Below are 27,661 nucleotides of genomic sequence, written 5' to 3'. Positions count from 1 at the left end.
CCCATGGAGGAGCTGGTGTGATGGAGGGGGTTCCCTGAAACCGCCACCCTGGGGTGCCCATGGTCTGGTGTGATGGAGGGGGTTCCCTGAAACCACCACCCTGGGGTGCCTATGGAGGGGCTGGTGTGATGGAGGGGTTCCCCGAAACCGCCACCCTGGGGTGCCCGTGGAGGAGCTGGTGTGATGGAGGGGGTTCCCTGAAACCGCCACCCTGGGGTGCCTATGGAGGGGGCTGGTGTGATGGAGGGGGTTCCCTGAAACCGTCATCCTGGAATGCCCATGGAGGGGCTGGTGTGATGGAGGGGGTTCCCTGAAACCGCCACCCAGGGCTGCCCACAGAGGGGCTGGTGCAATGAGGGGCTCCTTGAAACCGCCACCCAGGCTGCCTGCAGAGCAGCCACTGCAGTGAGGGGGGGCTCCCTGAAACCGCCACCCCCAGGCTGCCTGCAGAGGGGCTGGTGCAATGAGGGGGGCTCCTCGAAACTGCCACCCAGCGCCCGCAGAGCAGCTGCTGCAGTGAGGGGGGCTCCTTGAAACTGCCATCCAAGCTACCTGCAGAGGGGCTGTTACAATAAGGGGGCTCCTCGAAACTGCCACCCAGTGTCCACAGAGGGTCTGGTGCAATGAGGGGGGCTCCCTGAAACCGCCACCCCAGGGTGCCTGTGGAGGGGCTGTTGCAATGAGGGGGGGCTCCTCGAAACCGCCACCCGAGCTGCCTGCAGAGCAGCCACTGCAACAAGGGGGGGGCTCCTTGAAACCGCCACCCCAGGGTACCTGCAGAGGGGCTGTTGCAATGAGGGGGCTCCTCGAAACTGCCACCCGAGCTGCCCATAGAGGGGCTGGTGCAATGAGGGGGGCTCCTTGAAACCGCCACCCAGTGCCCGCAGAGCAGTCACTGCCACGAGGGGGGGCTCCTCGAAACCGCCACCTGAGCTGCCCGCAGAGCAGCCACTGCCACGAGGGGGGGCTCCTCAAAAACCGCCACCCCAGGGTGCCTGCAGAGGGGCTGTTGCAATAAGGGGGGGGCTCCTCGAAACCGCCACCCAGTGCCCGCAGAGCAGCCACTGCCACGAGGGGGGGCTCCTCGAAACCGCCACCCGAGCTGCCCACAGAGCAGCCATTGCAACAAGGGGGAGCCCCTCGAAACTGCCACCCGAGCTGCCCACAGAGGGGCTGGTGCAATAAGGGGGGCTCCTTGAAACTGCCACCCGAGCTGCCTGCAGAGCAGCCACTGCAGTGAGTGGGGGGCTCCTTGAAAACCGCCACCCCAGGGTACCTGCAGAGGGGCTGTTGCAATAAGGGGGGGCTCCTCGAAACCGCCACCCAAGCTGCCCATAGAGGGGCTGTTGCAATGAGGGGGGCTCCTCGAAACCGCCACCCAGTGCCACAGAGGGGCTGGTGCAATGAGGGGGCTCCTCGAAACCGCCACCCAGTGCCCACAGAGGGGCTGGTGCAATGAGGGGGGGCTCCTCGAAACCGCCACCTAGTGCCCACAGAGGGGCTGTTGCAATGAGGGGGGGCTCCTCGAAACCGCCACCAGTGCCCACAGAGGGGCTGGTGCAATGAGGGGGGCTCCTCGAAACCGCCACCCAGTGCCCGCAGAGGGGCTGGTGCAATGAGGGGGGCTCCTCGAAACCGCCACCCAGTGCCCGCAGAGAGGCTGGTGCAATGAGGGGGGCTCCTCGAAACCGCCACCCAGTGCCCACAGAGGGGCTGGTGCAATGAGGGGGGCTCCTCGAAACCGCCACCCAGTGCCTGCAGAGGGGCTGGTGCAATGAGGGGGGCTCCTCGAAACCGCCACCCGGTGCCCACAGAGGGGCTGGTGCAATGAGGGGGGCTCCTTGAAACCGCCACCCAGTGCCTGCAGAGGGGCTGGTGCAATGAGGGGGCTCCTCGAAACCGCCACCCAGTGCCCGCAGAGGGGCTGGTGCAATGAGGGGGGCTCCTCGAAACCGCCACCCAGTGCCCGCAGAGGGGCTGGTGCAATGAGGGGGGCTCCTTGAAACCGCCACCCAGTGCCTGCAGAGGGGCTGGTGCAATGAGGGGGCTCCTCGAAACCGCCACCCAGTGCCCGCAGAGGGGGCTGGTGCAATGAGGGGGGCTCCTCGAAACCGCCACCCAGTGCCCGCCGAGGGGCTGGTGCAATGAGGGGGGGCTCCTCGAAACCGCCACCCAGTGCCCGCCGAGGGGCTGGTGCAATGAGGGGGGCTCCTCGAAACCGCCACCCAGTGCCCGCAGAGGGGCTGTTGCAATGAGGGGGGCTCCTTGAAACCGCCACCCAGTGCCCGCAGAGGGGCTGGTGCAATGAGGGGGGCTCCTCGAAACCGCCACCCAGTGCCCACAGAGAGGCTGGTGCAATGAGGGGGGCTCCTTGAACCGCCACCCAGTGCCCACAGAGGGGCTGGTGCAATGAGGGGGGCTCCTTGAAACTGCCACCCAGTGCCTGCAGAGGGGCTGGTGCAATGAGGGGGGCTCCTCGAAACCGCCACCCAGTGCCCGCAGAGGGGCTGGTGCAATGAGGGGGGCTCCTCGAAACCGCCACCTAGTGCCCACAGAGGGGCTGGTGCAATGAGGGGGGCTCCTCGAAACCGCCACCCAAGCTGCCCATAGAGGGGCTGGTGCAATGAGGGGGGCTCCTCGAAACCGCCACCCAGTGCCCGCAGAGGGGCTGGTGCAATGAGGGGGCTCCTCGAAACCGCCACCCAGTGCCTGCAGAGAGGCTGGTGCAATGAGGGGGGCTCCTCGAAACCGCCACCCAGTGCCCGCAGATGAGCTGTTGCAATGAGGGAGCTCCTCGAAACCGCCACCCAGTGCCTGCAGATGAGCTGTTGCAATGAGGGGGGCTCCTCGAAACCGCCACCCCGCGCCCGCCGAGCCCTCGGTGGCCGCGCAGGGGGGGCGAGGCGGCCGCTGACCCCGTGTCCCCCCCCGTGTCCCCGCCGTGTCGCCGCAGGGGCCGCGGCGAGGAGGAGGGCGGCCGCCGGGGCGACTTCACGCGCCAGGAGTACGAGCGGCGGCAGCAGCTGCGCCTCATGGCCGAGCTGGACAAGGTGCTGCGGCAGAAGGCGCCCGGCGCCCGCGGCACCCGCCGGCCCCGACCCCGCAGCGGCTGCTGCGACGACTCCGCCCTCGGCCGCGGCCCCGCCAAGGGCCTCCTGGGTACGGGGGGACACGGGGGGGGGACACGGGGGGGACATGGGACACAGGGGACGTGGCCCAGCCAAGGGGCTCCTGGGTACGGGGGGACACGGGGGGGGGGACACGGGGGACATGGGACACAGGGGGACGTGGCCCAGCCAAGGGGCTCCTGGGTACGGGGGGACACGGGGGGACACAGGGGGACGTGGACCCACCAATGGGCTCCTGGGTACGGGGGGACACGGGGGGACACAGGGGGACGTGGACCCACCAATGGGCTCCTGGGTACGGGGGGACATGAGGGGACATGGGGGGACGTGGCCCAGCCAAGGGCCTCCTGGGTACGGGGGGACACGGGGGGGGGACACAGGGGGACATGGGACACAGGGGACGTGGCCCAGCCAAGGGGCTCCTGGGTACGGGGGGACACGGGGGGACACAGGGGGACGTGGCCCAGCCAAGGGCCTCCTGGGTACGGGGGGGACACGGGGGGACACAGGGGGACGTGGCCCAGCCAAGGGGCTCCTGGGTACGGGGGGACACGGGGGGGACACAGGGGGACGTGGCCCAGCCAAGGGGCTCCTGGGTACGGGGGGACACGGGGGGGACACAGGGGGACGTGGGACCCACCAATGGGCTCCTGGGTACGGGGGGACATGAGGGGACACACGGGGACACGGAGGGACGTGGCCCAGCTGAGCGGCTCCTGGGTACAGGGGGACATGGGGGGGGGACATGGGGGGGGGACACGGGGGGGGGGACATGGGACACGGGGGGGACATGGGACACAGCCCCGCCAAGGAGCTCCTGGGTACAGGGGGACACGGGACACGGGGGGGGGGGGGACACTGGGGGGGACATGGACCCACCAAGGGGCTCCTGGGTATGGGGACATGAGGGGACATGGGGGGACATGGCCCAACCAAGGGCCTCCTGGGTACGGGGGGACGCGGGGGACATGGGGTGGGGCGGACACGGGGGGGGGACATGGGACACGGGGGGGGGGGCATGGGGGGATGTGGCCCAGCCGAGGGGCTCCTGGGTACGGGGGGGGACACGGGGGGGGGGGCACAGGAGGGGACATGGGACACGGCCCCGCCAAGGGGGCTCCTGGGTGCAGGGACATTTGGGAGGGGGGGGACACGGCCCTGCCCAGGGGCTCTGGGGACACGGAGGGGGTGACAAAGTGCCATTGGAGGGGGGGGGGGGGACAGGACACTGCCCTGCCCAGGTGTTTCGGGGACACTGGGGGGGGGGGGAGGTGACAAAGTGCCACCGTTGGGGGGGGGGGGGGGGGGAGGTGACACCGCCCTGCCCAGGGAGCTCCGAGCACCCAGGGTGCCGCAGAAGGGGGGGTGGGTGGATTCCGGGGGGCACCCAGAGCAGGGTGCCCCCCCCCCACCCTAGGGTGCCCCCCCGTCACCCCAGGGTGCCCCCCCCCCCCCCCCGCAGGCGCCAAGCTGAGCAAGGTTTACTCCCAGTCCACGCTGTCGCTGTCCACCGTGGCCGCCGAGGCCGGCAGCACCCTGGCCGTGGGGCGGCCGCCCAGGTGCGCTTGGGTGGGGGTCAGGGTGGGGGTCGGGGTGGTCCGGGGGTCGGGGTGGGCTCAGGGTGGGAGTTGGGGTGGGGGTCGGAGGGCTCAGGGTGAGGGTGGGGGGTCTGGGGGCTCAGGGTGGGAGTGAGGGTGGGGGTCAGGGTGGGGGTCTGGGGTGTGGGGGCTCAGGGTAGGGGTCTGGGGGCTCAGGGTGGGGGGTCAGGGTGGGGGGTCGGGGTGGGGGGGGGTCAGGGCGAGGAGGGGGTGGGGATGAGCGTGGTGGTTGTGGGGTGAGGGGGGGGGTCTGGGGTCGGGGGGGGGCTCAAGGTGGAGGTCAGGGTGGGAGTCTGGTGGGGGTCAAGGGGTCAGGATGGGGTCTGGGGCTCAGGGTGGGGGGTCAGGGTGGGGGTCTGGGGGTCAGGATGGGGTCTGAGGGCTCGGGGGGGGCTCGGGGTGGGGGTCGGGGTGGGGGTCCGGGGGTGGGGACGGGGTGCGGGGGCTCGGGGTGGGGGTCGGGGTGGGGGTCCGGGGGTGAGGACGGGGGTGCGGGGGCTCGGGGTGGGGGTCGGGGTGGGGGTCCGGGGGTGAGGACGGGGGTGGGGGGGCTCGGGGTGGGGGTCGGGGTGGGGGTCCGGGGGTGAGGACGGGGTCCGGGGGCTCGGGGTGGGGGTGGGGGTGAGGGTGGGGGTCAGGACGGGCCCTGACGTGGGTGTCACCCCCCCCCAGCCGGGCGGCGTCACCCTCAGGACCGGGGTCCCCCGGGCGCCCCCCCGGCGGGCGCGAGCGCGACTGGGACAACGGCTCCAGCGCCTCGTCCCCCGCCTCCGTCCCCGAGTACACGGGTGAGTCCTGCGGGTGACACCGCCACCCCTGTCCCCCCCCGGGACACCCCTGTCACCTGCCACCCCCCCCGGGACACCCCCGTCACCTGCCATCCCCGTCGGGACGCCCATGTCACCTGCCACCCCCACTGGGACACCCCCGTCACCCCCATTGGGATGCTCCCTGTCACCTGCCACCCCTGCCGGGACACCCCTGTCACCTGCCACCCCCACTGGGACACCCCCGTCACCCCCATTGGGATGCTCCCTGTCACCTGCCACCCCTGCCGGGACACCCCTGTCACCTGCCACCCCCACTGGGACACCCCCGTCACCCCCCATTGGGATGCTCCCTGTCCACCTGTCACCCCTGCTGGGACACCCCTGTCACCTGCCACCCCCCCCCCCAGCTGAGGTGCCCTTGACACCCGTCACCCCCATCGGGGAGCCCTGTCACCCTGCCAGGGTGCCCCCTGTCCCCTGTCCCCCCCCCCCCCCCCGCTGGGACACCCCGTGTCACCCGTCAGCCCCGCCGGGGTGCCATGTCACCTGTCACCCCCATCGGGACACCCCTGTCACCCCTGCCGGGACATCCTGTGCCCCCCCCATGTCCCTCTGTGTCCCCCCAGTGCCCCTGCCCCCCCCCACCGTGTCCCCTGCAGTGCCCCCCCCCCCCCAGTGCCTGTGCCCCCCCACCGTGTCCCTCCCTGCGTCCCCCCCCCCGGCCCCCTGTGTCCCCCCGGTGCCCGTGGCCCCCGTGTCCCCCATGTCCCCCCGGTGCCCAGGCCACCCATGTCCCCCCCCATACCCCCCCCCCAGTCCCCCTGTCCCCCCACCCCCCCCGGTGCCCCCAGTGCCCCCCCCCGCAGTGCCCCCCCCCCACGTCCCCCCCCCCGGTGCTCATGTCCCCCCCCACGTCCCCCCCTGTGCCCCCTTCCCTGGGTGCCCCCACTGCCCCCCACGTCCCCCCGTGCCCCCCCCCCGTGGGTGCGCCCCCCCCCCCCCGCAGCGGCACTCCTCCACGTCCCCCATGTCCCCCCCCCCACGCCCCCCCCCCCGTGGGTGCGGTGCCCCCCCCCCCCCCGCAGCGGTGCCCCCCAGGTCTCCCTGTGCCCCCCACATCCCCCATGTCCCCCCCCCCCCCCCCGCCGTGGGTGCTGCGCCCCCCCCCCCCCCCGCAGCAGCACCCCCCCCCATGTCCTCCTGGCACCCATGTCCCCCACGTCCCCCCCCCCCCGTGGGTGCAGCGCCCCCCCCCCCCCCCCCCCCCGCAGCAGCACCCCCCCCCCACGTCCCCCCTGGCACCCATGTCCCCCACGTTCCCCCCCCCCCTCCGTGGGTGCAGCACCCCCCCTCCCCCTCCGTGGGTGCAGCACCCCCCCCTCGAAGCGGTGCCCCCACCTCCCCCCGGTGCCCATGCCCCCCCCCCCCATGTCCCCCCCGGTGCCCCCCCCCCACAGCGGTGCCCCCCCCCACGTCCCCTCATGTCCCCCCCCCATGGGTGTGGTTCCCCCCCCCCGCAGCGGCACCCCCCCCACGTCCCCCTGGCACCCATGCCCCCCCCGCCCCCCCCCCGTGGGTGCTGCCCCCCCCCACAGCAGTGCCCCCCCCCCCGTGCCCCCCCCCCCCCCCCCGCAGGCCCGCGGCTGTACAAGGAGCCCAGCGCCAAGTCGAACAAGCACATCATCCACAACGCCCTGGCGCACTGCTGCCTCGCCGGGCGCGTCAACGAGCCCCAGAAGAACCGCGTCCTCGAGGTGACGCCGGGGACATCGGGGACACCGGGGACACCGGGGGCACCGGGGGCATCGGGGGCAGCGGGGATGCAGGCGACATCAGGGATGCAGGGGGCATCGGGGATGCTGGGGACACCAGGGATGCTGGGGACACTGGAAGATGCTGGGGACATCAGGGACATGGGGGGGATGTTGGGGACACCGGAGACAGCAGGGGCATCAGGGACATCGGGGATGCTGGGGGCATCGGGGACACCAGGGGCATCAGGGACATCGGGGATGCAGGGGGGCATCGGGGACACCGGGGGCATCGGGGACACTAGGGACACTGGGGGCATCAGGGACACCGGGGCATCGGGACACCAGGGATGCTGGGGGACACTGGAAGATGCTGGGAACATCGGGGACACAGGGGATGTTGGGGACACCGGAGACGGCAGGGGCATCAGGGGCATCAGGGATGCTGGGGGCATCGGGGACACCAGGGGCATCAGGGACATCGGGGATGCAGGGGGGCATCGGGGACACCGGGGGCGTCGGGGACGCTAGGGACACCGGGGGCATCAGGGATGCTGGGGGTGTCAGGGATGCAGGGGGCATCGGGGATGCTGGGGACACCAGGGATGCTGGGGACACTGGAAGATGCTGGGAACATCGGGGACATGGGGGATGTTGGGGACACCAGGGGCATCAGGGATGCTGGGGGCATCGGGGATGCTGGGGACACTGGAAGGTGCTGGGAACGTCGGGGACACGGGGGGATGTTGGGGGACACCGGAGACAGCAGGGGCATCAGGGGCATCAGGGATGCTGGGGGCATCGGGGACACCAGGGGCATGAGGGACGTCGGGGATGCAGGGGGCATCGGGGACACCGGGGGCATCGGGGACACTAGGGACACTGGGGGCATCAGGGACACCGGGGACACCAGGGATGCTGGGGGACACTGGAAGATGCTGGGAACATCGGGGACATGGGGGATGTTGGGGACACCAGGGGCATCAGGGATGCTGGGGGCATCGGGGATGCTGGGGACACTGGAAGGTGCTGGGAACGTCGGGGACACGGGGGATGTTGGGGACACCAGGGACGCCGGGGACACCGGGGGATGTTGGGGACACTGGGGACAGCAGGGATGCAGGGGACATGGGGGATGCTGGGACACTGGAAGATGCTGGGAACGTTGGGGACACGGGGGATGTTAGGGACTCCGGGGATGCTGGGGACACCAGGGGCATCGGGGACAGTGGGGACATGAGGGATGCTGGGGACACTGGAAGATGCTGGGGACACTGGGGACAGCAGGGACATCAGGGACATCAGGGGCACCGGGGACATCGGGGATGCTGGGGGTTTCGGGGATGCAGGGGGCATCGGGGACGTCGGGGCTGCAGGGGCATCGGGGACACCGGGGATGCTGGGGGACACTGGAAGATGCTGGGAACGTCGGGGACACAGGGATGTTGGGGACACCAGGGACGACAGGGACACCGGGGGCATCAGGGACACCAGGGGGCATCGGGGACGCCGGGGGCATCAGGGGCATCGGGGATGCTGGGAACATCAGGGATGCAGGAGGCATCGGGGATGCTGGGGACACGGGGGCATCGGGGATGCTGGGGACACTGGAAGATGCTGGGAACGTTGGGGACATGGGGGATGTTGGGGACAGCAGGGACACCAGGGGCATCGGGGATGCTGGGGGCATTGGGGACAGCAGGGACATGGGGGATGCTGGGGACACCGGGGACAGTGGGGACATCAGGGATGTCGGGGATGCCAGGGACACGGGACACTGGGGGCATCAGGGATGCGGGGGGGACACGGGAGATGCTGGGGATGTCAGGACGCTGGGGATGTCAGGGATGTCGGGGACACAGGGACGTCAGGGACATGGGGGGGGACACTGGGGATGCTGGGGACACGGGAGATGCTGGGAATGTTGGGGATGCTGGGGACGGCAGGGACAGCGGGGACATGGGGGATGCTGGGGACACAGGGATGTCAGGGACATGGGGGACACGGGAACATGGACACTGGGACACCAGGGACGCTGGGGATGTCAGGGACACGGGGGATGCTGGGGACACAGGGACATCAGGGATATGGGGATGCTGGGGACACTGGGGATGTCAGGGACATGGGGGGGGGGACGCTGGGATGCTGGGGACACGGGAGATGCTGGGGACACTGGGGACGCTGGAGATGCTGGGGACACAGTGGATACCAGGGATGCGGGGACACTGGGGACAGCAGGGACATGGGGGACGTCAGGGACACAGGGAATGTCAGGGATGTTGGGTACATTGGGGTCATTGGGGATGCCGGGGATGGGGACACGGGGGACATCGGGGACGTGGGGGACGCTGGGGATGCAGGGGACACAGGGACATCAGGGACATGGGGGGGGACGCCGGGGATGGTGGGGACACGGAGATGCTGGGGACACTGGGGATACCAGGGATGCGGGGACACTGGGGACACCGGGGACATGGGGGACGTCAGGGACGCAGGGAATGTCAGGGATGCTGGGGACATCGGGGTCATTGGGGATGCCGGGGACGGGGACACGGGGGACATCGGGATGCAGGGGACGCTGGGGATGCCAAGGATGCTGGGGATGTCAGGGACGCTGGGGACACGGGGGATGCTGGGGACACCAGGGACGCAGTGACCAAGGTGCTTCAGGTGCCCACCCTGCCCCACGGCAAGGTCTTCAGGTGCCCTCAACCCATATCTGGGGTGACTGTGGGTGCCCTCACCCATCTCAGGGAGCTTCAGGTGCCCACCCTGCCCCACCGCAGGGTCTTTGGGTGCCCTCACCCCATATCCGGGGGGTTTAGGTGCCCACCCTGCCCCATGGCAAGGTCTTCAGGTGCCCTCAACCCATACCAAGGTGCTTCAGGTGCCCACCCTGCCCCACGGCAAGGTCTTCAGATGCCCTAAACCCATATCAGGGGGCTTTAGGTGCCCTCACCCCATCCCAAGGTGCTTCGGGTGCCCACCCTGCCCCACGGCAAGGTCTTCAGGTGCCCTCAACCCATATCAGGGGGCTTTAGGTGCCCTCACCCCATCCCAAGGTGCTTCGGGTGCCCACCCTGCCCCACGGCAAGGTCTTCAGGTGCCCTCAACCCATATCAGGGGGCTTTAGGTGCCCTCACCCCATACCAAGGTGCTTCAGGTGCCCACCCTGCCCCATGGCAAGGTCTTCAGGTGCCCTCAACCCATACCAAGGTGCTTCAGGTGCCCACCCTGCCCCACGGCAAGGTCTTCAGGTGCCCTCAACCCATATCAGGGGGCTTTAGGTGCCCTCACCCCATCCCAAGGTGCTTCGGGTGCCCACCCTGCCCCACGGCAAGGTCTTCAGGTGCCCTCAACCCATATGGGGTGACTTTGGGTGCCCTCACCCATCTCAGGGAGCTTCAGGTGCCCACCCTGCCCCACCACAGGGTCTTCGGGTGCCCTCAACCCCATACCAGGGGGGCTGTGGGTGCCCACCCTGCCCCACGGCAAGGTCTTCAGGTGCCCTCAACCCATATCAGGGGGCTTTAGGTGCCCTCACCCCATCCCAAGGTGCTTCGGGTGCCCACCCTGCCCCACGGCAAGGTCTTCAGGTGCCCTCAACCCATATCTGGGGTGACTTTGGGTGCCCTCACCCCTACTGGGGGGGGACTGCGGGTGCCCTCTCCCCCTCTGGGAGAGCTTCGGGTGCCCCCCGGCAGCCCCCCTTACCGGAGCGGAGGAGAAGGGTGCCCGCGTCACCCACGCCTCCCTCGCCCGCAGGAGGTGGAGAAGAGCAAAGCCAACCATTTCCTCATCCTCTTCCGCGACGGGAGCTGCCAATTCCGGGCGCTCTACACGCTGGGCGGGGACCCGCCGGAGCTGAGCCGCTTGGCCGGCGTCGGCCCCCGCACCGTCGCCCTGCCCATGGTCGAGGGCATCTACAAGTACAACTCGGACCGCAAGCGCTTCACCCAGATCCCCGCCAAGACCATGTCCATGAGCGTCGACGCCTTCACCATCCAGGGCCACCTCTGGCAGCCCAAGAAACCCGGCACCCCCAAAAAACCCGGCACCCCCAAGTAGCTACGGAGGTGCCACCTTCAAAAGAGCTCGGGGGGGGGGGCAAAGTAGCCCCCCCCCCGAATCGCTAGGGTGCCGCCGAAGTAGGTGGGTGCTCCAAGCTTGGCTGGTGTCTTCGGAAAGAGTTGGGTGTCTTCAAAAAAAACGGTTGGGTGCTTCCGACGTGGGTGGTGCCTCCAAAATTGGTTGGGGTCTCCCCAAAAAATGGCCGGGTGCCCCCCCTCCAAAATGGCCAGGTGGCCCCCCCCCAAAAATGGCCGGGTGCTCCCCAAGTTGGTGGGTGCTCCAAGATTGTCCGGTGTCCCCATCCCCCCCCCCCCAAAATGGCTGGGTGCTCCCCAAGTTGGTGGGTGCTCCAAGATTGTCCACCCCAAAATGGCCAGGAGCTCCGTTCTCCACAATTTGTTGGTGTCCTCCAAAATGTCCTGGTGTCCCCTCCCCCCCACAATGGCCAGGTGTCCCCAAAAATGTCCTGGTGTCCCCCCCCACCCCCCCAAAATGGCCGGGGTGTCCCCAAAATAGCTGGGTGCCTCCAAAATTGTCTAGACCTCCCCCATGATGGTTGGGGACGAGGTGGCACCACCCTGGTGGGGGGGGGACATAGGGTTGGCTTCCCCCCCCCCCCCCCCCAGCCTGCGCTGTGGCCACCTGAGGGTTGGGGACAGGGTGGCATCGATGGAGGGGACATCGAGCCACCGGGGCTGTCCCCAAACCCATGCCGTGTCCCCAACTGCGCCCAGGCGGTGCCACCCCTTGTGACCACCCGAGGCTTGGGGACAGGGTGGCATCGATGGAGGGGACATAGAGCCACCAGGGCTGTCCCCAAACCCCTGCCGTGTCCCCCACGCGGTGCCACCCCTTGTGGGCACCCGAGGCTTGGGGACAGGGTGACCTATCAGGAGGGGACACAGAGCCACCAGGGCTGTCCCCAAACCCTGTGCCCCCCCCTTCACTGGGTCCACACGGTGCCACCCCCCCCCCCCGGGGCCACCCCAGCGGTGGGGACAAGGTGGCACCGGTGCAGGGGGACACGGAGCCGGGTGACACAAAGCACCACGGTGGCAGCGGGGGGGTTGTCCCTGTCCCCCCCCCCCAAAAAAAAAAATGTCCCCAACCGAGCCGGTGCCAAACTGCCAAAGCCCCAACGGAGCTATTGGGGGGGGGGGAGTGTCCCGGTGTCCCCCCCCCCCGCGATGTCCCCACTGTCCCCCCCCCCCGTGACCATCGTGCCACCAGCGCAGCCTGTCCATATATACATACGGGGGGGGGGGGGCGGCCTGTATATAGGGGCCGGGAGGGGGGGGGTCTATAGGGGGGGGGTGGTTTTGGGGGGGGGGGGACAGGGGCCACCTCCCCCCCCCCGGTGTCATTGTCACTTAATAAAGTAACTTAAAGGTGGCCCCCGGACGCCTGGGCCCTTTATTTATTGAATTGGGGGGGGGGGGGGGGGCGACGCCCCAGTTTGGGCCCTTGACTGGTCCCAGTTGCCCCCCCTCTCCCGGTCCCCCCCCCAGGTTGGGGGGGGGGGACACCAGGACGCCTGGGCCCCCCCTTGTCACCCTCGGCGCGGCCATTAAGTGACACCGGAGCGCTGTATAAAAAGGGGGTTTATTGGGGGGGGGGGGACACACGGGGGGGGGGGTGTCGCCGTGGGGGGGGGTGTCGCCGTGGGGGGGGGGGGGGTGTCGGCGTCCCCCCCCCCCCCTCAGTCGTCCTTGAGGCCCCCGAAGACGGAGGAGGGCACCCGCTTCTGCTCCAGCTGCACCTCTGCGGGGGGGGGACACGGGGGGGGGGGTGACACCCTTGGGTGACACCGTGCACCCCCCTGAGGGACCCCCCCCACTGTGTCCCCCCCCCTCCAGTGTGTGTCCCCTCTCTGTGTCATGTCCCCCCCACACACACACCGAGGTCCTCCCCCCCCCGTGGGCCGTGTCCCCCCCCCCCCCATGTCCCTGTGTCCCCCCTGTGGTGTCCCCACATCCCCCATGTCCCCACATCGTCCCCCCCCCCCGTGCTGTGTCCCCCGGTGCCACGTCCTCCCCTGCGCGGTGTCCCCATGTCCCCCCTGCCCTATGTCCCCATGTCCCCCATGTGGTGTCCCCACATCCCCCATGTCCCCATGTCCCCCCCCCGCACCATGTTCCCCCCCCCGTGCTGTGTCCCTGTGTCCCCCCCCCGTGCCGTGTCCTCCCCTGCGCGGTGTCCCCGCGTCCCCCCATGTCCCCATGTGTCCCTGTGTCCCCCCCCTGCTCCATGTGCCTGCATCCCCCCCCGTGTCCCCCCGTGCCATGTCCCCGTGTCCCCATGCCGTGTCCTCCCCTGCCTGGTGTCCCCGTGTCCCCCCCGCGCTGTTTCCCCCATGTCCCTGTGCCCCCCCATGTCCCTGCGTGTCCCCCCCCCCCCGTGTCCCCCCCCATGCCGTGTCCTCCCGTGTGGTGTCCCCATGTCTCCCATGTCCCTCCGTGCCATATTTCCCCGCGTCCCCGTGTCCCCTCTGTCCCCATGTCCCCCCATGCCATGTCCCCCGCGCCGTTTCCCCCCGTGTCCCCCCGTGTCCTTGTGTCCCCGTGTCCCCCTCTGCGTTGTGCCCCCCCCGTGCCATGTCCCTGTGTCCCCCCCCATGTCATGTCCTCCCCTGTGTGGTGTCCCCATGTCTCCCATGTCCCCCTGTGCCATATTTCCCCGCGTCCCCGTGTCCCCTCTGTCCCCATGTCCCCGTGTGTCCCCATGTCCCCCCATGCCATGTCCCCCGCGCCGTTTCCCCCCGTGTCCCTGTGTCCCGTGTCCCTGTGTCCCCCGTGTCCTTGTGTCCCATGTCCCTGTGTGTCCCCGCGTGTCCCCCCCGTGTCCCCGTGTTCCCCCCGTGTCCCTGTGTCCCATGTCCCCCATGTCCCCCGTGTCCCCATGTCCCCGCGTTTCCCCCGTGTCCCCGTGTTTCCCCCGTGTCCCTGTGTCCCCCCATGTCCCCCCGTGTCCCCATGTCCCCCCGTGTCCCCCCCGTGTCCCCGTGTTTCCCCGTGTCCCTGTGTCCCCCCATGTCCCATGTCCCCCGTGTCCCCATGTCCCCGCGTGTCCCCCGTGTCCCCGTGTTTCCCCCCGTGTCCCTGTGTCCCCCGTGTCCCCCCACGTCCCTGTGTATCCCCCCGTGTCCCCCGTGTCCTTGTGTCCCCCCGTGTCCCCGCGTTTCCCTGTGTCCCCCCATGTCCCCGTGTGTCCCCCCGTGTCCCCCCCGTGTCCCCGTGTTTCCCCCTGTGTCCCTGTGTCCCCCCGTGTCCCCCCCGTGTCCCCGTGTCTCCGCGTGTCCCCCCCCGTGTCTCCCCGTGTCCCCGCGTGTCCCCATGTCCCCGTGTCCCCATGTCCCTGCGTGCCCCCCCGTGTCCCCCCCGTGTCCCCGTGTCCCCCCCGGTACCGTCGGGCTCGGGCTCCTCGTCGTCGCCCAGGTCGATCTCCTCGGGTTGGCCTGTCGCGACAGCGCTGCCAGCTCCTCCCGCGTCGCCTCGCTCCTGCGGCACCCGCCAGCGGCACCCATGGGTGGGGGGGCACCCGGGGACACCCGGGGACACCCACAAGGTGTCCGCAGACTCGGGGACACCCAGGGGCTGGGGGGCACCCGTGGGCACCCAGGGGCTGGAGGTGGCACCTAGGGGACACTGGGGGCACCTATGGGTGGGGGTGGCACCCAAGGACACCCGGGGACACCCACAAGGCGTCCGCAGACCCGGGGACACCCAGGGGCTGGGGGGCACCCGTGGGCCAGGGGGGCACCCGTGGGCACCCAGGGGCTGGAGGTGGCACCCAGGGGACACTGGGGGCACCTATGGGTGGGGGGGGCACCCGAGGACACCCAGGGGACAGCGGGGGCACCCATGGGTGGGGGGGGCACCCAAGGACACCCGGGGACACCCAGAAGGCGTCCACAGACCCGGGGACACCCATGGGCTGGGGGGCACCCGTGGGCACCCAGGGGCTGGAGGTGGCACCTAGGGGACACTGGGGGCACCGATGGGTGGGGGTGGCACCCGGGGACACCCAGAAGGAGTCCGCAGACCCGGGGACACCCAGGGGCTGGGGGGCACCTATGGACCAGGGGGGCACCCGTGGGCACCCAGGCGACAGCGGGGGCACCCATGGGTGGGGGGGCACCCAAGGACACCCGGGGACACCCAGAAGGCACCCGCAGACCCGGGGACACCCATGGGCCAGGGGGGTACCCGTGGGCACCCAGGGGACAGTGGGGGCACCTATGGGTGGGGGGGCACCCAAGGACACCCGGGGACACCCAGAAGGCACCCACAGACCCGGGGACACCCATGGGCCAGGGGGGCACCCGTGGGCACCCAGGGGACACTGGGGGCACCTATGGGTGGGGGGGACCCAGGGGCATCAGGGGTGAGGGGGGGGCATCTGGGGGCACCTATGGACCAGGGGGGCACCCGTGGGCACCCAGGCGACAGCGGGGGCACCCATGGGTGGGGGGGCACCCAAGGACACCCGGGGACACCCAGAAGGCACCCGCAGACCCGGGGACACCCATGGGCCAGGGGGGTACCCGTGGGCACCCAGGGGACAGTGGGGGCACCTATGGGTGGGGGGGCACCCAAGGACACCCGGGGACACCCAGAAGGCACCCACAGACCCGGGGACACCCATGGGCCAGGGGGGCACCCGTGGGCACCCAGGGGACACTGGGGGCACCTATGGGTGGGGGGGACCCAGGGGCATCAGGGGTGAGGGGGGGGCATCTGGGGGCACCTATGGACCAGGGGGGCACCCGTGGGCACCCAGGCGACAGCGGGGGCACCCATGGGTGGGGGGGCACCCAAGGACACCCGGGGACACCCAGAAGGCACCCGCAGACCCGGGGACACCCATGGGCCAGGGGGGTACCCGTGGGCACCCAGGGGACAGTGGGGGCACCTATGGGTGGGGGGGCACCCAAGGACACCCGGGGACACCCAGAAGGCACCCACAGACCCGGGGACACCCATGGGCCAGGGGGGCACCCGTGGGCACCCAGGGGACACTGGGGGCACCTATGGGTGGGGGGGACCCAGGGGCATCAGGGGTGAGGGGGGGGCATCTGGGGACACCCTGGGGCTGGAGGTGGCACCCAGGGGACAGCAGGGGCACCTATGGGTGGGGGGGGGCACCCAGGGACACCTGGGGACACCCAGAAGGCACCCGCAGACCCGGGGACACCCATGGGCTGGGGGGCACCTATGGACCAGGGGGGCACCTGGGGGCACCCAGGGGACAGCGGGGGCACCTATGGGTGGGGGGGGCACCTAGGGGACAGCGAGGGGACCTATGGGTGGGGGGGGGGGCACCCAAGGACACCCAGGGACACCCAGAAGGAGTCCACAGACCTGGGGACACCCAGGGGGTGGGGAGGGCACCTAGGGGACACCGGGGGCACCTATGGGTGGGGGGGGGCACTCAAGGACACCCAGGGACACCCAGAAGGCGTCCGCAGACCCGGGGACACCCATGGGTGGGTGGGTGTTTGGGGGGGGGGGTGGGAAACGGACCCGCTGCCTGCAGCACGGGCAGCCAGCGCTGAGCCCAGGGAGGCAGCAGGGTGCCGGGAGCACCTCGTCCTCGGCCGGGGTGGGGGGGGGACAGGGTGACGGGGGGGTGACCCGGGTGGGGGGCAGGGTGGCAGCACCCACCTGACGAAGAGCACCCGCTCCTTGGGGCGGGGCGGGGCGTCGCGCTGCGCCTCGGCCGCCAGCTGCTCCGCCCGCTGCTCCAGCAGCTTCATGTCGTCCAGGCTGCTCTGCCCCGGCGCCAGGTCCGACACTGCGGGTGCCCCCCACCCACAGCGGTCAGGGGGTGGGGGGAGCACCCACGGCGGGGCCCACCTGCCCCCACGGGACCCCCTGCCTGCAGCCTGGGTGCCCACGGGAGCCCCCGTGCCTGCCGGCACCCCCTGCCTGCAGCCTGGGGCTGAAGGAGTTCTAGTGCCCACTGGGATTCCCTGCCTGCACCCCAGCACCCATGGGAGTCCCAGGGCCTGCTGGGACACCCTGCCTGCACCCCAGCACCCATGGGAGTCCCAGGGCCTGCTGGGACCCCCTGCCTGTGCCTGGGTGCCCACGGGAGCCCCCGTGCCTGCCGGCACCCCCTGCCTGCAGCCTGGTGCCCAAGGAGTCCTAGTGCCCACTGGGATTCCCTGCCTGCACCGCAGCACCCATGGGAGTCCCGGGGCCTGCCAGGACCCCCTGCCTGCACCCCAGCACCCATGGGAGTCCCAGGGCCTGCCGGGACCCCCTGCCTGCAGCCTGGGGCCAAAGGAGTTCTAGTGCCCACTGGGATTCCCTGCCTGCACCGCTGCACCCATGGGAGTCCTGGGGTCTGCCGGGACCCCCTGCCTGCACCCCAGCACCCATGGGAGTCCCAGGGCCTGCTGGGACCCCCTGCCTGTGCCTGGGTGCCCACAGGAGCCCCCGTGCCTGCCGGGACCCCCTGCCTGCAGCCTGGGGCCCAAGGAGTCCTAGTGCCCACCAGGATTCCCTGCCTGCACCGCAGCACCCATGGGAGTCCCGGTGCCCGCTGGGACCCCCTGCCTGCAGCCTGGTGTCAAAGGAGTCCTAGTGCCCACTGGGATTCCCTGCCTGCACCGCTGCACCCATGGGAGTCCCAGGGCCTGCTGGGACACCCTGCCTGCACCCCAGCACCCATGGGAGTCCCAGGGCCTGCTGGGACCCCCTGCCTGTGCCTGGGTGCCCACGGGAGCCCCCGTGCCTGCCGGCACCCCCTGCCTGCAGCCTGGTGCCCAAGGAGTCCTAGTGCCCACTGGGATTCCCTGCCTGCACCGCAGCACCCATGGGAGTCCCGGGGCCTGCCGGGACCCCCTGCCTGCACCCCAGCACCCATGGGAGTCCCAGGGCCTGCCGGGACCCCCTGCCTGCAGCCTGGGGCCAAAGGAGTTCTAGTGCCCACTGGGATTCCCTGCCTGCACCGCTGCACCCATGGGAGTCCTGGGGTCTGCCGGGACCCCCTGCCTGCACCCCAGCACCCATGGGAGTCCCAGGGCCTGCTGGGACCCCCTGCCTGTGCCTGGGTGCCCACAGGAGCCCCCGTGCCTGCCGGGACCCCCTGCCTGCAGCCTGGGGCCCAAGGAGTCCTAGTGCCCACCAGGATTCCCTGCCTGCACCGCAGCACCCATGGGAGTCCCGGTGCCTGCTGGGACCCCCTGCCTGCAGCCTGGTGTCAAAGGAGTCCTAGTGCCCACTGGGACCCCCTGCCTGCACCCCAGCACCCATGGGAGTCCCAGTGCCCGCTGGGACCCCCTGCCTGCAGCCTGGTGCCCAAGGAGTCCTAATGCTCACTGGGATCCCCTGCCTGCACCCCAGCACCCATGGGAGTCCCAGGGCCTGCCGGGACCCCCTGCCTGCACCCCAGCACCCATGGGAGCCCCGGTGCCCGTTGGGACCCCCTGCCTGTGCCTGGGTGCCCACGGGAGCCCCCGTGCCTGCCAGGACCCCTTGCCTGCAGCCTGGTGACGAAGGAGTTCTAGTGCCCACTGGGATTCCCTGCCTGCACCGCAGCACCCATGGGAGTCCCGGTGCCTGCCAGGACCCCCTGCCTGTACCCCGGCACCCAAGGGAGCCCCAGTGCCCGTTGGAAACCCCTGCCTGCACCCCAGCACCCATGGGAGCCTGGTGCCCACCAGGACCCCTCGTCTGCACCCCAACACCCACAGGAGTCCCGGTGCCTCCCAAGACCCCCTGCCTGCACCCCAGCACCCATGGGAGCCTCAGTGCCCAACAGGACCGCCTGCCTGCACCCCATCACCCATGGCAGCCCCGGTGCCCACCAGGACCCATTCCTGCACCCCAGCACCCATGGGAGCCCTGGTGCCTGCTGGGACTCCCTGCCTGCACCCCAGCACCCATGGGAGCCCCGGTGCCTGCCATGACCCCCTGCCTGCACCCTGGTGCCAAAGAAGTCCTAGCACCTGCTGGGACCCCCTGCCTGCACTCCAGCACCCATAGGAGCCCCAGTGCCCGCCAGGACCCCTTGTCTGCACCCCAGCACCCACGGGACCCCCAGGGCCCACCAGGACCCCCTGCCTGCACCCCAGCACCCATGGGAGACCCAGGACCTGCTGGGATCCCCTGCCTGTACCCCAGCACCCATGGGAGCCCCGGTGCCCGCCGGGACCCCCCATCCACACCCCTGTGCCCACGGGCACCCCGATGCCCACAGTGGCCCCCCCACCCCACACCCTGGTGCCCCTTGGGACCTCCTCCACCCTCGCCCCAGCACCCAGAGCACCTCCCCCGCCCACCGCGTCCCCTCCATCCCGGCCACCCATGTTCTCCATGGGTGCTGCCGGCGCCCGCGGGTGCCACCCGCTCACCGGTGCCCGTGGCGTTGCTGTAGACCTTGAGCATCTGGGAGGCCATGAAGTTGACCTGGGTGTTGTAGGTGGCCTGGACACTGCGCTTGATGCGCAGCATCTCCCGGATGGTGTCCTCGTTGCCGTGGCGGATCTCAAAGTCCTTCCAGGTCTGCCAGAAGGTGGCCGTGATCTGCAGGGCGGGTGGGGTGGGGTGGGGACATGGGGTGAGCGCCGGGCACCCAACGTGACGTTTTGGAGGTTCCTCACGCTGGGTGCATCATTGGGCATCAGGTAGCCAGGTGGCACCAGGGACATCCCTGATACCTGGCACTCATGTGACCTTGGGGACATCCCTGATACCAGGCACCCACATGGCATTGGGGACATCCCTGGCACCAGGCACCCTGCTGGGCACCCACGTGGCATCGGGGGCATCTCTGGGCACCCATGTGACATTGGGGACATCCCTGGCACCGGGCACCCTGCTGGGCACTGGACACCCATGTGGCACTGGGGACATCCCTAGACACTGGGCACCCACATGACACTGGGGACATCCCTGGGCACTGGGCACCCATGTGACACTGGGGACATCCCTGGCACCAGGCACCCATGTGGCACTAGGGACATCCCTAGACACTGGGCACCCACGTGATATTGGGGACATCCCTGACACTGGACACCCACATGGCACTGGGGACAACCCTGGGCACTAGGCACCCACATGACACTGGGGACATCCCTGGGCAGTGGGCACCCATGTGACATTGGGGACATCCTTGGCACCATGCACCCTGCTGGGCACTGGGCATCCATGTGACACTGGGCACCCATGTGACACTGGGGACATCGCTGACACCAGGCACCCACATGGCATTGGGGACATCCCTGAGCACTGGGCATCTGCTGGGTAGCAGGCACCCATGTGGCATTGGGGACATCCATGGTACCAAGCATCCTGCTGGGCCCTGGGCACCCAAGTGACATCGGGGTCATCCCTGGGCACCCATGTAGCACTGGGGACATCCCTGACCCCAGGCACCCCACCAGTCACTGAGCACCCACGTGGCACTGGGGCCACCCCTAGCACCGGTACCAATACAGCGCTGGCCACACCGCTGCCACTGGTCACCCCCGTGGGCACACCGGGGTGGCCCGAGGCACCCGCACCGCCCAGCCTCTGCCGTCCCCCACGTCCCCGTCGGCGCGGCAGGGCCCGGTGACACCCAGTGCCCGCCCGGGACGTGGCACCCGCCGCCGGGGACTCACGCGAGGGTCGCAGATCTGCGAGCAGTAGCCGTAGATGGCGCGGGCCCGGTCGATCTCGCCCAGCTTGCACTCCATGTCGGCGAAGCGCAGGCACATCTCCCGGGCGTGCTCGTCGGCCAGCACCTGCGGGTGCCCGCTCAGCACCCATGGGTGCAGCCCCAGGGCCGCGCGCCCGCCCCGCGCCCATGCGACGGCCCCCCAAACCTTGGATGCACCCCGTTCCCCTGTGATGTTCCCCCGAGTCTTGTATCCGTCTCGGACCCGTGTGAGGTCCCTCAGACCGTGCCCACGTGGCACCCAAGGGATGTGCACCCGCCCTGCACCCATGTGATGTCACCCCAAACCTTGTATCCATCCCATACCCACGTGACGTCCCCCAAACCAGGCCCACGTGGCACCCAAGGGACGTGCACCCGCCCTGCACCCATGTGACATCACCCCAAACCTTGCACCCACTCCATACCCACGTGACGTCCCCAAGACCAAGCCCACGTGGCACCCAAGGGCTGCGCACCCACCCTGCACCCACGTGACGTCCCCCAAACCTTGTACCCACCCTATACCCACGTGACGTCCCCAAGACCAAGCCCACATAGCACCCAAGGGCCGCGCACCCACCCTGCACCCATGTGACATCCCCCAAACCTTGCACCCACTCCATACCCACGTGACGTCCCCAAGACCAAGCCCACATAGCACCCAAGGGCCGCGCACCCACCCTGCACCCATGTGACATCCCCCAAACCTTGCACCCACCCTATACCCACGTGACGTCCCCAAGACCAAGCCCACGTGGCACCCAAGGGCTGCGCGCCCACCCTGCACCCACGTGACGTCCCCCAAACCTTGTACCCACCCTATACCCACGTGACGTCCCCAAGACCAAGCCCACGTGGCACCCAAGGGCTGCGCGCCCACCCTGCACCCACGTGACGTCCCCCAAACCTTGTACCCACCCTATACCCACGTGACGTCCCCAAGACCAAGCCCACGTGGCACCCAAGGGCTGCGCGCCCACCCTGCACCCACGTGACGTCCCCCAAACCTTGTACCCACCCTATACCCACGTGACGTCCCCAAGACCAAGCCCACGTGGCACCCAAGGGCTGCGCGCCCACCCTGCACCCACGTGACGTCCCCCAAACCTTGTACCCACCCTATACCCACGTGACGTCCCCAAGACCAAGCCCACGTGGCACCCAAGGGCTGCGCGCCCACCCTGCACCCACGTGACGTCCCCCAAACCTTGTACCCACCCTATACCCACATGACGTCCCCAAGACCAAGCCCATGTGGCACCCAAGGGCCGCGCACCCACCCTGCACCCACGTGACATCCCCCAAACCTTGCACCCACCCTATACCCACGTGACGTCCCCAAGACCAAGCCCACGTGGCACCCAAGGGCTGCGCGCCCACCCTGCACCCATGTGACGTCCCCCAAACCTTGCACCCATCCCATACTCACATGACGTCCCCAAGACCAAGCCCAATGTGAGGTCCCTCAGACCATGCCCATGTGGCACCCAAGGGCCGTGCACCCACCCTGCACCCACGCGGCCTCCCCCAAACCACGTATCCACCCTGTCCCCACATGACGTCCCCAAGACCAAACCCACGCGGCGCCGCCCGCCCACCCGGCCGCCCCCCAGCCCGCAGCACCCGAGGGCACCCACCTCGATGGCCTTCTCGTAGATGGGCCGGGTGTGGGTGACGCCGTAGATCTCGGCCGCCCGCTTGATGTAGATGTTGAACATGTCGTACTGCTCGGTGGGCAGCACGGCCCGCGTCGCCCGCTCGTACACGGCCATGGCGTGGCGCGCCAGCCCAAAGTCCTCCTCCAGCTTGGCGTACAGCAGGTAGATGGCTGCGGGCACCCATGGGTGCTCAGCTGGGGGCATCCGGCTCGGGGGTGTGTGTGGGGGGGGGGGATCTGCCCCAATGCTTGCCCAAGGGCAAGCCCAGCTGGGGGTCTGCCTCAACGCCCACCCGTGGGTGTCCAGCTGGGGGGCTGCCCCGACGCTTGCCCGGGGCACCCTGCGTGTCACCCGTGGGTGCCAGGCTGGGCATCTGCCCCAATGACTGCCCAAGACACCCAGAGGTGCACCCATAGGTTCTTGGCTGGGCGTCTGCCCCAATGACTGCCCAAGACACCCAGAGATGCACCCACGGGTGCCCGGCTGGGGGTCTGCCCCGCTGCTTGCCCAGGGCACCCTGCGTGTCACCCGTGGGTGCTCGGCTGGGTGTCTGTCCCAGTGACCACCCAAGACACCTGGAGATGCACCCACGGGTACCCAGCTGGGGGTCTGCCCCAATGCTTGCCCAGGGCACCCTGCATGTCACCCATGGGTGCTCAGCTGGGAGTCCGCCCCAATGACCGCCCAAGACACCCGGAGGTGCACCCATGGGTGCCTGGTTGGGTCTGCCCCAATGCTTGCCCAGGCCACCCTGAGTGTCACCCGTGGGTGCTCGGCTGGGAGTCTGCCCCAACACCCACCCACGGGTGCCCAGTGGGGTGTCAGCCCCAAAGCCCACCCCCTGCCTGGCACTGCCCACGCTGCCAGCCCTGCCTGCGCCACGTCCCACCTGCCCCACACCCTGCCTGCCACCAATGTTGCCAGCCCTGCCTGCCCCATGTCCCACCTGCCCCACACCCTGCCTGCCACCAATGTTGCCAGCCCTGCCTGCCCCATGTCCCACCTGCCCCACACCCTGCCTGCCACCAATGCTGCCAGCCCTGCCTGCACCACGTCCCACCTGCCCCACACCCTGCCTGCCACCAATGCTGCCAGCCCTGCCTGCACCATGTCCCACCTGCCCCACACCCTGCCTGCCACCAATGCTGCCAGCCCTGCCTGCACCATGTCCCACCTGCCCCACACCCTGCCTGCCCTCAATGCTGCCAGCCCTGCCTGCACCACATCCCACCCGCCCCACACCCCGCCTGCCCCCCGCCTGGCACTGCCCACGCTGCCAGCCCTGCCTGCGCCACATTCCACCCGCCCCACACCCTGCCCACCCCCTGCCTGGCACTGCCCACGCTGCCAGCCCTGTCTGCCCCACGTCCCACCTGCCCCACACCCCGCCTGCCCCCCGCCTGGCACTGCCCAGGCTGCCAGCCCTGCCTGCGCCACATTCCACCCTCCCCACACCCTGCCAGCCCCAACGCTGCCAGCCCTGCCTGCACCACATCCCACCCGCCCCACACCCCGCCTGCCCCCAATGCTGCCAGCCCTGCCTGCGCCACATCCCACCCACCCCACACCCCGCCTGGCACTGCCCACGCTGCCAGCCCTGCCTGCGGCACGTCCCCCCCCGCCAGCCCGCGGCACCCACGTACTCTTGGCGTATTTCTGGGGGCAGCCGTCGAGCGCCTGCTCGAAGAGGTCGCGCGCACCGCTCCAGCTTGCGCCCGCCGTAGCGGGCGATGAACTTGCTCAGGTAGGTGTGCCAGATGTCCGCCACGTTGGGCCACCGGAAGAGCGCGATGCCCCGCTCGTAGGCCTGCGGCGTCGGGGCGCTGTAGGCAGGGCCACCGCCGCCGCGCCCCGGGGTGGCCCCGGCGTCCCCGGCGCCCGCCCTGCCCTGCCCCAGGGCCGTCCCGGCACATGGGGTGCCCTGGTGTCCTCATGCCCGTGGTGTCCTCGCCACCCTCCCGAGATAGGGGGAGGCTGTGGTGTCCCTGGTGTCATCCCGGGATAGGGATGCCCACGGTGTCCCCAGTGCCATCCCGGGACAGGGGTGCCTGAGGTGTCCCCAGTGCCATCCTGGGATAGGGGTGCCTGCACTGTCCCCGGTGCCATCCCAGGACAGGGGTGCCCAAGGTGCCCCCGGTTCCCTCCTGCCCACGGTGTCTCCATCACCGTCTTGGGACAGGGATACCCACGGTGTCACCGGCTCCCTCCTGCCCACCGTGTCCCCATCATCCTCTTGGGACAGGGATGCCCACGGTGTCCCCGGTTCCCTCCTGCCCACAGTGTCCCCATCACCCTCTTGAGGCAGGAGTGCCCACAGTGTCCCCATCACCCTCTTGTCCATGATGTCTCCATCACCCTCTTGGGACAGGGGTGCCCATGGTGTCCCTGTCACCCTCTTGGCACAGGGGTGCCCAAGGTGTCCCGGGTTCCTTCCTGCCCATGGTGTCCCCGACACCCTCTTGAGACAGGGGTGCCCAAAGTGTCCTGGGTTCCTTCCTGCCCATGGTGTCCCTGACACCCTCTTGAGACAGGGGCACCCGAGGTGTCTCCAGTTCCCTCTTGCCCATGCTGTCCCCATCATCCTCTTGGGACAGGGATGCCCATGGTGTCCCCGTCACCCTCTTGGGACAGGGGTGCTCATGGTGTCCCCAGTTCCCTCCTGCCCATGGTGTCTCCATCACCCTCTTGGGACAGGGATGCCCCATGGTGTCCCCGGTTCCCTCCTGCCCACAGTGTCCCCGTCACCCTCCCGGGACAGGGCTGCCCACGGCGTCCCCGTCACCCCACCAGGCCGTAGGGTGCCCCGGCGCCCACCTTGAAGCTCTCCTCGAAGTAGCCGTGCTCCTCGAGGAAGAGCGCGTAGTTGATGACGATCTGGGGGGTGGCGATGCGCAGGTCCAGGATGCGGTCGTACACGGCCTTGGTGGACTGCGGGGTGGGCGGGGGGGGGGCACAGCGGGGCTCAGCACCCTCCGTCACGGGCTCGGGGGGCACCCGGGGCGAGGAATGGGGGGGCCAAAGGGGTCCGGTGGGCTTGGGGACACCCAAGGGGGACAGGGGGCACCTAGAGGAGAACCAAGGGAGCCCAGGGGGCTTGGGGACACCCAAGGGGGACAGGGGGCACCTAGAGAAGAACCAAGGGAGTCCAGTAGGCTTGGGGACACCCAAGGGGGACAGGGGGCACCTAGAGGAGAACCAAGGGAGCCCAGGGGGCTTGGGGACACCCAAAGGGGACAGGGGGCACCTAGAGAAGAACCAAGGGAGTCCAGTGGGCTTGGGGACACCCAAGGGAGACAGGGGGCACCTGGGGGGGCCAAAAGGGCTCAGTGGGCTTGGAGACACCCAAGGGGGACGGGGGACACCCAAGGGGGACAGGGAGCACCCAGGAGGGCCAAAGGGGCTCAGTGGGCGTGGGAACACCCAAGGGGGATGAGGGGGGCATCCATGGGACATGGAGGAGGGTGAGGGAGCCCAGTGGGCCTGGGGACACCCAAGGGTGATGGGGGGCACCTAGGGGGGCCAAAGTGGCTCAGTGGGCTTGGGGACACCAAAGGGGGACCCAGGGGGGGTCATGGGGGGTGCCAAAGAGACCAAATAGGTGTAGGGACACCCAAGGAGGATGAGGGAGCACCGAGAGAGAACAGGGGGCACCTGGGGGTTGTGCCAGGGCGACCGAGTGGCCCCGAGGCACCCAGAGGGGACGGGGGGCACCTGGAGAAGGTGGAGGACATCCAGAGGGAATAGGGGGGTGCCAAGGGAGCCCAGGGGGCATAGGGGCACCCAAAGGCGATGGGGGCACCCGGAGCTGACAGGGGGTGCTGGGGGGGCCCCGAGGGGTGCTGGGAAACCCCAGAGTGGGCATGGGGGTCCCCAAGGGGTGCTGGGGAGCCCCGAGGGGTGCTGGAAGGACCTGCAGCAGGCATGGAGGACCTTGAGGGGTGCTGGGGGGTCCCAAGGGGTGCTAGGGAGCCCCGAGGGGTGCCAGGGGCGCCCCAGGGCAGGCATGAGGGTCCCTAAAGGGTGCTGGGGGGACCCACAGCGGGCATGGGGGTGCCCAAGGGGTGTTGGGGGGCACCAAGGGTGCTAGGGAGCCCCGAGGGGTGCTGGAAGGACCTGCAGCAGGCATGGAGGACCTTGAGGGGTGCTGGGGGGCCCCAAGGGGTGCTAGGGAGCCCCGAGGGGTGCCAGGGGGGCCCACAGCAGGCACAGGGGACCTCAAAGGGTGCCAGGGGGACCCCGAGGGGTGTGGGGCCGGCAGCGGGCGCTCCCCACCTTGAAGGTGCCCAGGCTCTCCTCCAAGTCGGCCAACATGGACCAGACCTTGAGGGACTTGTAGACGCGGTTCTGGACGGGTTCCGACGAGTCGAAGTACTCGGCCCGCTTGGCCGGCAGCGCCGTGGCTTTCTGGGGGTGGGGGGACACGCGGGGGGGGGGGTCAGGATGTGGCCCCGAGGGGCGGGAGGGTGCCCGCGGTCCCCCCCCCACCACCGAGCAACGGGTGGGGGCACCCAGGTGGCCTCCATCCGCCCTTCCCACCACCCCAAACGGAGCAAATGGCTCCCCGGGGGGTTCCCGGTGGGACCCAAGCGTCCGGGGGCGTCCGGGGGTGTCCGAACGGAGGGGGCCCAGGCGTCCGGGCTCGCTCACCCGCAGGATGCGCAGCGCCTCCTCGTAGTTCTCGTGCCGCAGCTCCATCTCGCCGAACTCGCACCAGACGGCGGCCAGGTCCTCCACTTGGCGGAAGCGCACCCGCGTGGCCTTGGCCAGGATGGTGCGGGCCTGGGGGGGGGGACGGGGACATTTGGGGGACGCGGGGGACCCTCAGCGTGCGGGGGGATGTTCGGGGGGTGCGGGGGACCCTCAGCGCTCGGGGTGGGGGATGTTCGGGGGACGCGGGGGACCCTCAGCACTCGGGGGGGGACATTTGGAGGACATTCGGGGGACGTGGGGGACCCTCAGTGCTCGGGGGGGACATTTGGGGGACGTTCGGGGGACATTCGGGGGACGTGGGGGACCCTCAGTGTGCAGGGGGATGTT

General features: G+C 70.1%; 2 protein-coding genes across 2 annotated transcripts in view; one reads left to right on the top strand and one right to left on the bottom strand.

Annotated features, from left to right (window-relative positions):
• CAMSAP3 (calmodulin regulated spectrin associated protein family member 3) overlaps positions 1–11,391 on the top strand; it is a 41,165-nt gene extending 29,774 nt beyond the window's left edge. Inside the window, 6 exon segments of the mRNA XM_067317133.1 lie at positions 440–516; positions 2,954–3,159; positions 4,591–4,687; positions 5,399–5,514; positions 7,132–7,250; positions 11,013–11,391. Of these exon segments, the coding sequence (XP_067173234.1) occupies positions 440–516; positions 2,954–3,159; positions 4,591–4,687; positions 5,399–5,514; positions 7,132–7,250; positions 11,013–11,315 (918 nt within the window). The 3' untranslated portion in view covers positions 11,316–11,391.
• A 1,626-nt stretch (positions 11,392–13,017) lies between these two features.
• XAB2 (XPA binding protein 2) overlaps positions 13,018–27,661 on the bottom strand; it is a 32,616-nt gene continuing 17,972 nt past the window's right edge. The window contains 12 exon segments of the mRNA XM_067317131.1: positions 13,018–13,079; positions 14,722–14,763; positions 14,766–14,815; positions 16,982–17,111; positions 19,678–19,849; positions 20,929–21,051; positions 22,604–22,794; positions 24,268–24,322; positions 24,324–24,431; positions 25,439–25,552; positions 26,897–27,028; positions 27,272–27,403. Of these exon segments, the coding sequence (XP_067173232.1) occupies positions 13,018–13,079; positions 14,722–14,763; positions 14,766–14,815; positions 16,982–17,111; positions 19,678–19,849; positions 20,929–21,051; positions 22,604–22,794; positions 24,268–24,322; positions 24,324–24,431; positions 25,439–25,552; positions 26,897–27,028; positions 27,272–27,403 (1,311 nt within the window).

This window comes from Apteryx mantelli, unplaced genomic scaffold (assembly GCF_036417845.1).
Source record: "Apteryx mantelli isolate bAptMan1 unplaced genomic scaffold, bAptMan1.hap1 HAP1_SCAFFOLD_223, whole genome shotgun sequence".
Classification (NCBI taxonomy): Eukaryota; Metazoa; Chordata; class Aves; order Apterygiformes; family Apterygidae; genus Apteryx; species Apteryx mantelli.
Note: the sequence above shows the minus strand (reverse complement) of the source record. Positions and strands in the feature narration are given on the sequence as shown.